This window comes from Copadichromis virginalis, linkage group LG14, assembly GCF_057382275.1.
Source record: "Copadichromis virginalis isolate Kocher_CV1m ecotype Utaka linkage group LG14, C_Virginalis_male_GT1.1, whole genome shotgun sequence".
NCBI lineage: Eukaryota > Metazoa > Chordata > Actinopteri > Cichliformes > Cichlidae > Copadichromis > Copadichromis virginalis.
In genome coordinates, this window is record NC_140631.1 from 26,691,860 (window position 1) to 26,702,997 (window position 11,138).

The following is an 11,138-nucleotide window of genomic DNA, read 5'->3' on the forward strand; positions in this document are numbered from 1 at the left end:
TGTCCAAAAAAAACCCCAAAAGACCAACAGAAAGTCTGGAGAACAGAAGACCACTTCAAAACCTCAAGAAAGTCTGGCTCCTTGGAAGCGAAATATGCAACAATGAGGGGTGACTTAAAACTTGTGCACAAAAATTAATTTTTTCTTAGCTGCAAGAAACAATAATTTTCCTCCATTACAAATGAGGCTAGTTCAGTTTCTCCCTTGTAAACGCAGCTCCTGAAGTTTATTTCTTTTTAACCTGATTAACTACCATTTTTTTCATTATTAAGTCATTTTTATAATCATAGCTCCCTAATAAAGGCAAATTCATTTTGTGGCTCTTTCTTTAATTTCTTTTATGAGCTAAAAATAAATAATTAAACAACCTCAATACATTTTTTGTTTAGTTTTAATTGAGAAAACATTGCAGATAATACAATAAACCACAAAGATATGGCCACTTATAAAATTGCTTTGATTTATTTATACTGTTTTGCTTTTTCTTCACTGTGGTTTTTGCCACCAGCTGTGAGTACACACACATTTGTTCATGTACTTCCAGCCAAACTGAACATTGTGAGTGCAATCTCACCGCTTTTAGCGAGGAACACTCGACCAAATATAAAAACGACTGGCTGTAATTGCATTTTGCTCTTGCATCACATCCACTTGAATTAAAGGGCTGAAAAATAAATCAGAGTCCAAACACTCTGCAGTTCCAGAGGTGGTTCCGTGTGTGTGTGTGTGTGTGTGTGACAGAGGAGGGCTAATGAAGGCGCAGCTGCATGAGTCAGAGCTAGAAATGAGGTCTTCGCTTACGTCCAGTGTATTTAGTGTCGGCTCGAACCTCCCTGCAGGTTAACAAACACACAGCAGAGACAGAGAAGCCAGTTAAGGTGCATTATAAAATACAGGCAATAAAAGGTAAAATCCAGTTAAAGCTAAACTAAGTACATTACGACATTCAGAGCTTTAAGCTCGGCATAATGAATTCAATTTTTCGTCCTCTAAGAGTTGAAAATACACTCATGCACACACCGTCCCTGTCTCCTCCTCCTCTCCTTCTTTTCCAGGATCCAGTCTCGTCCCTTCTTCAGCGATTTTCCCTTCATGTTTCTGAAACGACATCTTTACAGCGACAAATGAATATTAATACTTAGCATTAGATGCAAAACATCTCACATATCCAGTCACTTGAGTCTTACTCTGTAAAAGGGAGGAAAACCTGCCTGACAGGGTTTTAAGTCAAGCAGGACAACGACCCTTTCTGTCATTTCTTTTGGTCTTTTGGCTTCATAAAGGCAGGTAAGACTGAACCTGCACTCATCAAAGCTGAGACCAGTTCACTATCCTATTGCAAAGTAATAAATGGGATGATTTATACGGCTGCGTTATCACAAATCATAAGCAAATCACCAATTATCCTGATGAGAATAAATTACAGCTGTAGCAAACAGTCCCCGACATCATTCATCTTTACTGATCATATTGTTTGCTGCAGAAAAAAAAGAGATGTAGCAAATCCTTTGAAAGCTACTACCACACAGACGGGAAATAAAAAAAAATGTAAGGTTGTTAAAATCCCATACATTCTTTCCTTCGGCAGTCAACAATGAACAATCAGCAGAAAAACACATTAGAAAACACTCAAGTGGCCTCGGGCTGAAACACATTGCATATGTCTACATGAAACACAAACACACAAAAAGCTGTAAAAACACCAGAGATTGAAATAAACTGAATTAACAGCTGTTATGTCAACCCATGCAAACAGCTTTATGAAACAGTCTAATTGCTCAGGGTTGGCAGCATCGCCTGCAGTGGACGTCTTTACCTTTGTCCTGAGTACTGAACCTGGTTTGGAACAGCTTTGTCTGACGTTTCTGATCCCAGTCCCTGAAATACAGGAAAAAGACATTAACATGATCATCATCTGGCTCAAACAAAAGGCAGCAACCCACAACATCCACAGCTTTTCTTACTTTGGGAAGAACTCCTGCTACGCCGGCAAACAGACACAGGAAGAACCTGGAGATAAACAGGAAGCGTGTGTGTAAGAAAATGTAAACCAGCCAAACAGCTCCAATATGTAATCATACATCATGCAGCCAAGTCCCCCCTGTTCTAATTAGCCCTGTGTTGTGAGCACCCTGCTACCAATTTCACAGCCTATTAGGAAGGAATCAGTTGCAGACGTCAAAATAAAAAGGAGCCACTTCCAGTAAATACTGACTTTTTTGCTTTTGCACTGTTGGGGTAATCCACCACCATGCCTCCACTGAAACCTGCCTTCATGGCCTGTGTTGTTATCAGCTCGAGCTTTGGAGAGAAAAGAGGAAGGTGGTAAGTGAGTGAAGAGAAACCTTCAGGCTGTTCCTCTGCTGACACAGAGCCTTCATGGAAACACAAAGAGGGTTTTTTCCCCCTTTTACCTGTTCTGAGTTCTCAGGATAAAGCTGAAAGACTGCACGTGAGCCTCTTGACTGAAAGAGCAAAAAGAGGTTATAAAATGTTTTCATCAAAAATAAGCTTCCTGGATATTTGAGTGATAAAATCTTACCAGACATGAGTACAGAGTGCTAAAGAAGGTGTAGAGTCTCTTTGGAGGACTGTGCGTCCTTTTGTCTGCATTACAAAGCCACTGCAGGGCAGAGATACTGAAACAGGAAAAGAGTTTTTTAAAGGGGTCATAAATCATTCAAAATTCCCAGGAAGAGCCTGACTTATAAGCATCCTTTGTTCTTTACCTGACGCAACCATCAAAGGTACCAGGTCTGAACGGCATCCCGTGGCCCATGTCTCCCAGTACGAGGTCTCCTTCCACCTCTCTGTCCAGTGCAACATCTGTCACACAGAAGAGAATTACATTTGTTTAGAGTTTATGTATTTCTTGTGGTGACATAAATGCACAAAAAACAACCAACTGTAACCGCATATTGGATCTGTTATCATGCTTAAAATACATTTTAGGCTTAAATTTCATTAGCCAATCACATGGCAGCAACTCGATGTATTTAGGCATGTAGACCTGGTCAAGAAGATCAGCTGAAGTTCACTAAGCATTAGAATTGGGACGAAAGGTGATTTACGTGACTTGAATTAAGCATTTTTGTTGATGTTATCAGGGCTGGTGTGAGTATTCGGAAACTGCTGGGATTTTCCCCGAACAACCACCTCTAATGTTTGCGAAGAAAGGTCGGAAAAATAAAATATCCAATAAGGAGCAGTTCAGAGTTAAAACATCCTGTTGAGGACAGAGGAGAATGGCTTGACTGCTTGGACTTGATAGAAAAGCAACAGTAAATCAAGAGTATTTTGAAACGCACAAAGGTCTGAGCTGTAGCAGATGGGCTACACCAGCAGACCACCACACCTGGTGCCATACCTGTCTGCTAAGAACAGAAAACTGAGGCTAAAATGTACATAAGCTCACCACAACTGGATTTAAGAAACATTGCCTGGTGATGATGAGTCTCAATTTCTGCTGCAGCACTTGGATGGCACGGCCAGAATTTGACCTAAATGACATTAAAGCGTGGATCCCTCCTGCCTTGTATTTACAGTTTAGACTGCTCGTGGTGTATTGTGGCGGGATATATGATTTTGCACACTCTGAGCATTTTATACTCTAGTTTTATGACTACCTATAAGTGTGTGAATGTATTGGATGTCCTGAAGCTAACAATGTCTTCCTTTAACTCATCTAGTTCCAGTCTGAAGCCAGACTTTAGGAATATTTTTGGAATATAGTCAAGCTTTGGCACTATATGTTGGGAAAAACATTACGTTTTAACACACGGACATCAATAAAACAGGAGGCTGACTGTTCATTCCCTTCAGGGGTGTTAGATTATGTCAGTATTTAGCTGCACATGTACAAATTTTTAATGATATATTCCGTATATCATGAGTGATATAAAGTTTGAGTGTCAAACGAACCCAACATCGCGGTGCTGATGTCGACTCCGACCCAGTAGTGTCCCTCTTCTGACAGGTAATCTCCGCTGAGACCGGAGCCACACCTGAGAGGCACAGACCAGATTGTTTCTCATCACAAATACATCAGATTACTGTGTCACATAACAATGAGTTATGTTCAAACTAAAACTCATAACAATGACTTTTCTACAACACCAGCAGACATTCTGACTTTTGCCACATTTCAACCTTTAAGTACCATGAAAACAGTGGTGCTTCAAATAAATCCGGGAGGTACAAAACCCTCCACAGCCAATCATAAATGTTTACATCCCCCACCTCCCAAGTTTTTAGACTAAAAGCACTGCGCCATCCCCTGAGCAAGAGGCTTCTTGGAGGATAAAGATAATATCCCAGAAACTACTGGAAAATGCCCCTTTCTCAAAACTCAGTTTTTCAGGGATTTCCTTAAATGCTTTACTTCTAAGTTCTTTTCTTTTTTTTTTATTACTAATAAAGAATTCAATAAGTTTGATTGGAGCTAGTTCTAAACGTGCATTCATTCATGCAACAGTACTGCCAATATGCGTCTACCTGTCAAAGCACTGCTTAGATTACTGATGAGCCTTTCATGTTATTGTTAAGAGTAAATATGTACTACCATGTTACATCTCTAACTTAATGCACTTGCTATAAGTAAATTCAGCCACTCACTCACCCAACATCCAACAAGAAGCAGGGCTGTCCCTCTGGCAGGCTCAAAAGCTCCACAGCTCTCTCTGACATCTGGGTCTGGATCTCAATCATTCGAGAGCTAAGAAGCAACAATACACAACAAGATTTCAGATCTTTTATATTATTAAAACATTTTTTGGCATATGCTAACTTAATTTTCTCGCTTATGAACACAAAATCAGGCAACTTGCTGCTAACGGACAGGCATAAAACTGTTCTCTATTCTGTTTTACTGTAAATCCGTCTGAATCAGGGGAAAAGGGGGGTAATGACACAGCTATACCCCTTTTTTGAAAGAGGAAGGGTGGTTCATACATGACAGCCACAAACAAAGACTCTTTAAGTTGTTATATGTTTGACCCAAAGGAGTTTTAGGTGTTTGAATCTTTGGTCAGTGTCCCACATCAAAGTAAGTTAGCCAAGGTGGGATGAAAGAGGCTAAACACGGGGCATCTTTAAATTTAGTCAAGAAAATGTATCCTTTCCTGAGGTCTTCAAATTAATTTATACACTGAACAACTGTGCAGTAATGAGCATTCACCCAGAGGTGCAACTAATGAGTTCTCATTATCAACCCACTGTACCTGGTTTGATACAGATTAACGGATTGCTCATTTAGTCCTAAAACCAAACGCTTTCCAGTTAAACATAAAAAAAACCATCAGTCAAGAAGCCATGAAGGCAGAATAAAAATGGTTTAAATGAAGTGTCTCAATCATATACAGAATGTATATATAAAGTGCAGCGGACAGTAAAGGGGTTGGAATAAAACTACTGAGATTAGATTCTTTATGTTAGAAATGCAACCCTAACAAAAAAATTAAATGAAGCGCACAGTTTAATTATGTCAAAGGACAGAAACACTGAGACACTGGATTAAAAAAAAGAGCTGTGTGTTACATATAAACATGTAACGTAGTCACAAACATAGTATCGTTACATCCACACTCACTTTTGGGAGTACTTCTTGGCCTCCTCTTCATTGTAGAACTGCAGAGATTAGAGCACATCAGATTGACAGATCAGTAACACCTCAGTTTACTCCTACAACCCTGCAGCTGCTTCTCTGGTGCTTCAAGCATCATTTAAACCAGACCAACACACAGCTCACCAAATCACATCCTTTGAAAAAAACAAATTACCGACTCATGTTCACTAAACAACCATTTAAACCATGTCTTTAAAGCTGCTTCAGCTGGAGGCCTTTAAAGAGCCATTTATAGATTTAAAATGCTCCTGTAGAAGAAGCACCGGCAGAAAACAAAAGCTAAAAAAAAAGAATAAACCGTCCGACTGACCACATCTGGAGGAGCTGAGTGTTCGGGTCGTCGACAGCTGGACGCCATGCTCGCGTCTACTTGTCAATCGTTATGTTACGGGAGTAATTTTACTTAATAAACAAGCTGCCTGGTAGCAAAAGACTCACACGTGAATTATGTTGACGTCATTCACAAGCGACGGCACGCCTCTTCTTCTTTTGCACCGTTTGGAACGTTGGAGCGCTTTACTGCCACCCTCTGACCTGCCGTGCCGACCACCCTAAGCTTTCTAAAATAAATAAATAAATAAAATAAATGAAAACATATGAAAAGATCATTTTTTATTATCAATATACATTTTTACTTTGATCCTAACATAGTACTATTATCTCAAATTTTGACTTAATTCTCAAAATTAGAAATGCTAGTAAAGAAAAGATTGAAGTCGAACTGGAAGTTCATTTTTTTTAATTAATTGAGAATAGATTGTTAGAAAAAAAACGACTAATACTTTATTCTGAATGTGGTCCCAATACTTATACATTATTTTTCGTAGCAAATTTGCAATACTTACTACTTCAACTTAAAATCTGGATCTTGGATCTTTCGACTTTAATCTAGCACATTCTTTTATTATTGCTGTTGATTTTGAGAGGGCAACATTTTGAGATAAATCTCAAATAATAATATTTGTAGATTAACTGTAATGAAAAAAATCAGATTTAAATCAGATTTATTGCCATATTTTTAATACTATATTTATTACATTATTATAATCACTAATTATAATCATTTTTGGCCCTCCATATCATCACCAACTTACTGTTTATTTTTAATATATCTTTTCATCGTGCTGCATCTTTGTGATATGATTTATTGTCTATTTTTTGCACCTTTATCCAGGTTCTCATTCCTCTTGACTCCAACAAAAACAGGAACTTTATGCAGAAACTAATTCATTCATGAAATCCTCTTATCCGTCTTACTTTGCATCCAGAGAGATAGAAACCCTTTCCTCTATAAAATTCACGTTTAATTAATCACACAGTAACAAAGTTGGAATTATCTTATCAAAGGTTGTGACGCTGTTGCATGGGTAGCTACTCTGTCTTTTACATTACAAAAGAAAATAAAAATAATGTTTTAAGAATGAGAAATTGTCATTTCATTAAAAGAAAAGGACTTAAATTAAATCTCTCTCAAATTTTTTTACATTGTAGAAGATAAAGATAATCAATTGTCCTAATTTCCTTTAATTTTACACGAGAAATAACGTGTTAATGTTGATCTTTATGTTACTGGTGCTCTGCTAAATGATTGGTCGGTTGTGTTTGACTACTTCCTGTAAACATTGACTCTGATTGGGTCCTCTTTCTCTCACGCGCCGGATGCTGCAGCTGTTTTCCGGCCCCTGCTCGGTAAAATGGCAGAGGTCGGTCAAAGGCTGGGGAACGGAGTTTACCGGCTGTCTGCTCTCAAAACCAGCCAGAGTCGAGCCGTGTGCCCCGGAGGAAGTCCCGGGTGTCTTATAACAAACCATGCCTTCGTTTCCGGTCGGGTTACAGAGAAATCAGTCCAGTCAGCTTCAGAAAGCACAGAAACACTTCTCAGGTCAGAGAAAGTTTCCACAGTGAAGGAAAGCGGGAGTCAGGTGTTGGAGAGTGCGGCTGCCTCCGGTTTCACCGAATTTTTAGAAAACACGGGGAGCCTGCGAGCTCATAAAGCTGCTCTTTTCCTCCAGAAGAAGCTGCTGCTTTGCAGGATGAGACTGTGGACGACAGCAGCTGTCTCCATCCACCCTGACGCCTTCAGGTCCCCCCAACAGCGCCGAGCTCTCTGCACGCTTACCTTCATCTTGGCAGATCCTGGATCAGACAGGCTGGGAAGTGGACACGGTCTGAATCTGCTCCATGACGCCCTGAAGTCAAGTTTCACAGCAGCTAGAAGCTACAGCTGGAGGTCAGAAGACGCTCCTCTGCTGCACAGGAGCAGGACTGCCTATTATGACATCCTCAAAGTGTCTCTCAGTGCCACGCAGTCTCAGATCAAGACGGCTTACTACAAGCAATCCTTCATCTACCACCCTGACAAGAACCCCGGGAGCAAGGAGGCCACCCAGCGCTTCTCTGATATCAGCGAGGCTTACACCGTGCTGGGAAACATCAGCCTGAGGAGGAAGTACGACCGCGGCATCCTGAGCCGGGCAGACATCCAAAATGCAGGCAGACCCTCCAGCAAGGAGGCTTCCAGCAGATCCACGGGCTCCCAACAAAAACCTCAGCAGAGAGCCAGACAGTTCTCCCAACCTGGAGGGAGGCCCATATTTGATTTTGATGCCTTTTATCAGGCTCACTACGGGGAGCAGCTGCAGAGAGAGAAGGACCAGAGAGCCAGGAAGCAGCGGATGGAGGAGGAGCTGAAGAAGCATCATAGCAGGTGGAGGCAGAAGAAAATGATGGAGGTGGCTGTGGTAATGCTGCTGGCCATGGCAGGGCTAATTATTATCAATGTCAACGGGCCTTGAAATAGAAGCGGCAGCCGGAGGCGCTTCTGGGGCTGCACTTTATGACTCTCAGGGTGAGGAGGTGGAGACGGGAAGTGTTTGCACAGTTGCTGACAGCTGAAGAGGTTCAGTTGTTTTCAGGAGTAAACAAACCGTCTCACTCGGATTATTTAAGCTGTTTCAAGCAGCAACTTGTTAGGCTCCGTGTCTGTACTGTATACTGATTGTTTAAAAACATGGGTTCATTTCTCAAGTCTTCGATTGAAAAAAACCAAAAGAGTTCTTGCTTTTTACAGTCATTCCTCCTGTTCATGCTTAGTGATGACAAAAAAGAGGCCAGGCTTCATTTTAATAGTTCACAGGACATAGAATTGACCTTTAAATCACGCATGATGTGTTTTTATTGTAAGCGATGTTGGACAAAAGCCCCAGTTTTCCCCTTCCAGTCAAAAAACTGAAGCTAAAATGAGCCTTCAGCTGTCCCCATTTCAAAGAGGATGTCCTCTTGAAAGACAGGCTCTTTTGTTGGCAGCTCACTATTTCTATATCTGCCTGAGCTCAGGGTGGAACTGCTTTTCAGGGAAACAAAGAGACTGGGTTTTGAAGGTTTTGAAAGTTCATTTAAGAAGAGGATCGCTTAAATCCAACAACCTGTGCCTACGCTAAGTGGAAAATCAGGTTGTGCATTTGTCTGAATGTCCCTTTTTTTTGTATGTATTGGTTCATTGTGAGCACTATGCACACATGGTGTGAACACGTCCTTAATGACCAGTGTAAACATGAGGAATGATTACAGAAAGCAAAACCTGGTTGAGACAGGCAGGGATGCTGTACGACAACAACTGAATGTTTCAGTTTCTCCACGTGTAGAAGGGCGATGGATCGAAGGCAGTGGAAACTGTAAACCACCCCACAGGTTGGGGACTTGAATGTAAGTCAGGGGTGTCAAAGTCATTGTAGTCACCGGCAGCCCATTTTGATCCACAGTCGGATGATTGGAGCGAAACCCGCATTAAACACCACAGTGGACCTGCAAAAGCACAAAACCTTCACATGTAGCTGTTGTAACTAACAAAAGCAACAATAACTTTGACCCATTTTCACTCATGTACAGTGATGTTTGTGGATTTTATGAACAAGTTAAAGATGTCGCTGCTGTCCTGTAGTGTAACGGTTCGTGTTACCAGGGCCCTGCATTTGACACCCCTGATACACTCAGTGTATGGGTGATGTCCTCATTACCTCATTTCATGTTTTTATGTCTTAAGAGGTCAAAGCTCCAACAACACCTGTAGTATTAAGATTACCCTGATGAAGGCAGCAGGCTGGTAAAAATCACAAAGCTGTTCTTTATACTGCAAATGTTGCTGGAGCTTTGACTTCTTTGGACCCTTTTTCTTTTCTGTGCATCTATGAAATAGGTGTAGAAACATGTTGCAAACCATGTACCTGGCATAGACTTGGGTTAGTCTTTCTAGCACCTATACTATTTTCTGTAGTAGCAGGCTGAAGTCAGACAGCTTTTGGTGGTTCAGGTTGATTTCTGTCTATCAAACTTCTGCAAAAGGACGAAGATCATTCAACTTGTCCTTCCTGTATAATGCACAATTCTTTTGGCCTTCCTTATACTCCAGCTCTGTAATGTGGAAAAATCACTTTAGTAAAATTTGAAGATTATGGATTTTTTTTTTTTTTTTTTGTCCCACTGGGGAAAAAAAAGATTTGGTACCAAATATATATTTTTTGCCATACATAAGTCAAAATTTAAAATTACAATCTTGTTCCTTATTTTGACTTTTCAGTGGCAAAAACAAGTTTCCATATAAGATTAAGCTGGTATTAGTTGCATTACATACTTGCACCTCCTTCCATGTATTTCAGTGTAAATATGTTTATGTATTGTAAAATTTAAATTTAAAGTCGATTATTATGTGTGAGGAAAGCTCCAGTACGAAAAATACAAAACTGTGCAGTGCATCCCTTTTCTTCCTAACTGATTCAGCATCAGGGCAGAGTCTGTTCCAGCTGCCAGAAGCAGAGGACAACAACACGGAGGGCTAACACAGAGAGACAAGCACTCATATTCACATTCACACCTATGACCAATTTAGAATTACACGTTACTCTAACATGCATGTGTAAAGGGAGAGAACCTATAAAGGTACAGAGATAAAGTCCCCGGCCAAAGAACTCAAACCCTTCTTGTATTCTCGCTGTGAGTTGAAAGCGCTGCAGTTACCTAATAATTACCTGAGCCGAGGATTCAGCCCAGCTTAGAAGCGATTACGTTTTAGTTTCAGAATCAGAATCAGAAAGGGGTTTATTGCCAAATGTTGAGCAGGTTTACAACATTAGGAAATTGCTGAATCCAGATTTCTTTTTCTTTGTGAGATAACTGTATCATGTCCTCATGAATAGAAATTAATAATAAAAAATGCATTATATGATACTGTATTGGTGTTTGCAGGAAAATAATTATTACTTAAATACTATGTGCACAGAGCACCCGTGTTTGTCCCCCCCAATGTTACAAGAGCTGACCTGTAGAGGGCATCTGAGCACAACGAAATGATCACTAGGTTACAACTGGAGGCCTGACAGGCTCCCAGAGGCTCTTTGTGTGAGTATGAATGCATGCAAGCTGTAACATATTAAAGACATAAAAGCACTACAAATATTGACTCATGTCTTTAACTTGTTGTCTAGCATAAGTCAAACATTTGTAAACTGTGGCTTTTTAA

General features: G+C 40.4%; 2 protein-coding genes across 3 annotated transcripts; one reads left to right on the top strand and one right to left on the bottom strand.

The window, feature by feature from the left end:
• Positions 1–373: 373 nt before the first annotated feature.
• Positions 374–6,108, bottom strand: bud23 (BUD23 rRNA methyltransferase and ribosome maturation factor). 2 transcript variants are annotated; one of them, XM_085430180.1, is made up of 12 exons: positions 5,934–6,108; positions 5,588–5,625; positions 4,619–4,714; positions 3,922–4,004; positions 2,730–2,826; positions 2,543–2,639; positions 2,415–2,465; positions 2,216–2,301; positions 1,965–2,010; positions 1,817–1,878; positions 1,021–1,110; positions 374–833 (listed from the first exon to the last, which is right to left on the bottom strand). In XM_085430180.1, exons 1-12 carry the CDS (start codon positions 5,979–5,981, stop codon positions 779–781), a joined length of 849 nt encoding a protein of 282 aa, XP_085286306.1. In that variant the 5' UTR covers positions 5,982–6,108; the 3' UTR covers positions 374–778. The 2 variants fall into 2 exon arrangements, with proteins under 2 accessions (XP_085286306.1, XP_085286307.1); XM_085430181.1 differs by having other exon boundaries at positions 6,062–6,096.
• Positions 6,109–7,293: 1,185 nt separating this feature from the next.
• On the top strand, positions 7,294–10,849 carry dnajc30b (DnaJ (Hsp40) homolog, subfamily C, member 30b). The gene has a single exon (XM_085430182.1). The coding sequence runs from the start codon at positions 7,318–7,320 to the stop codon at positions 8,416–8,418; it is 1,101 nt and encodes a 366-aa protein (XP_085286308.1). The 5' UTR covers positions 7,294–7,317; the 3' UTR covers positions 8,419–10,849.
• Positions 10,850–11,138: the final 289 nt, after the last annotated feature.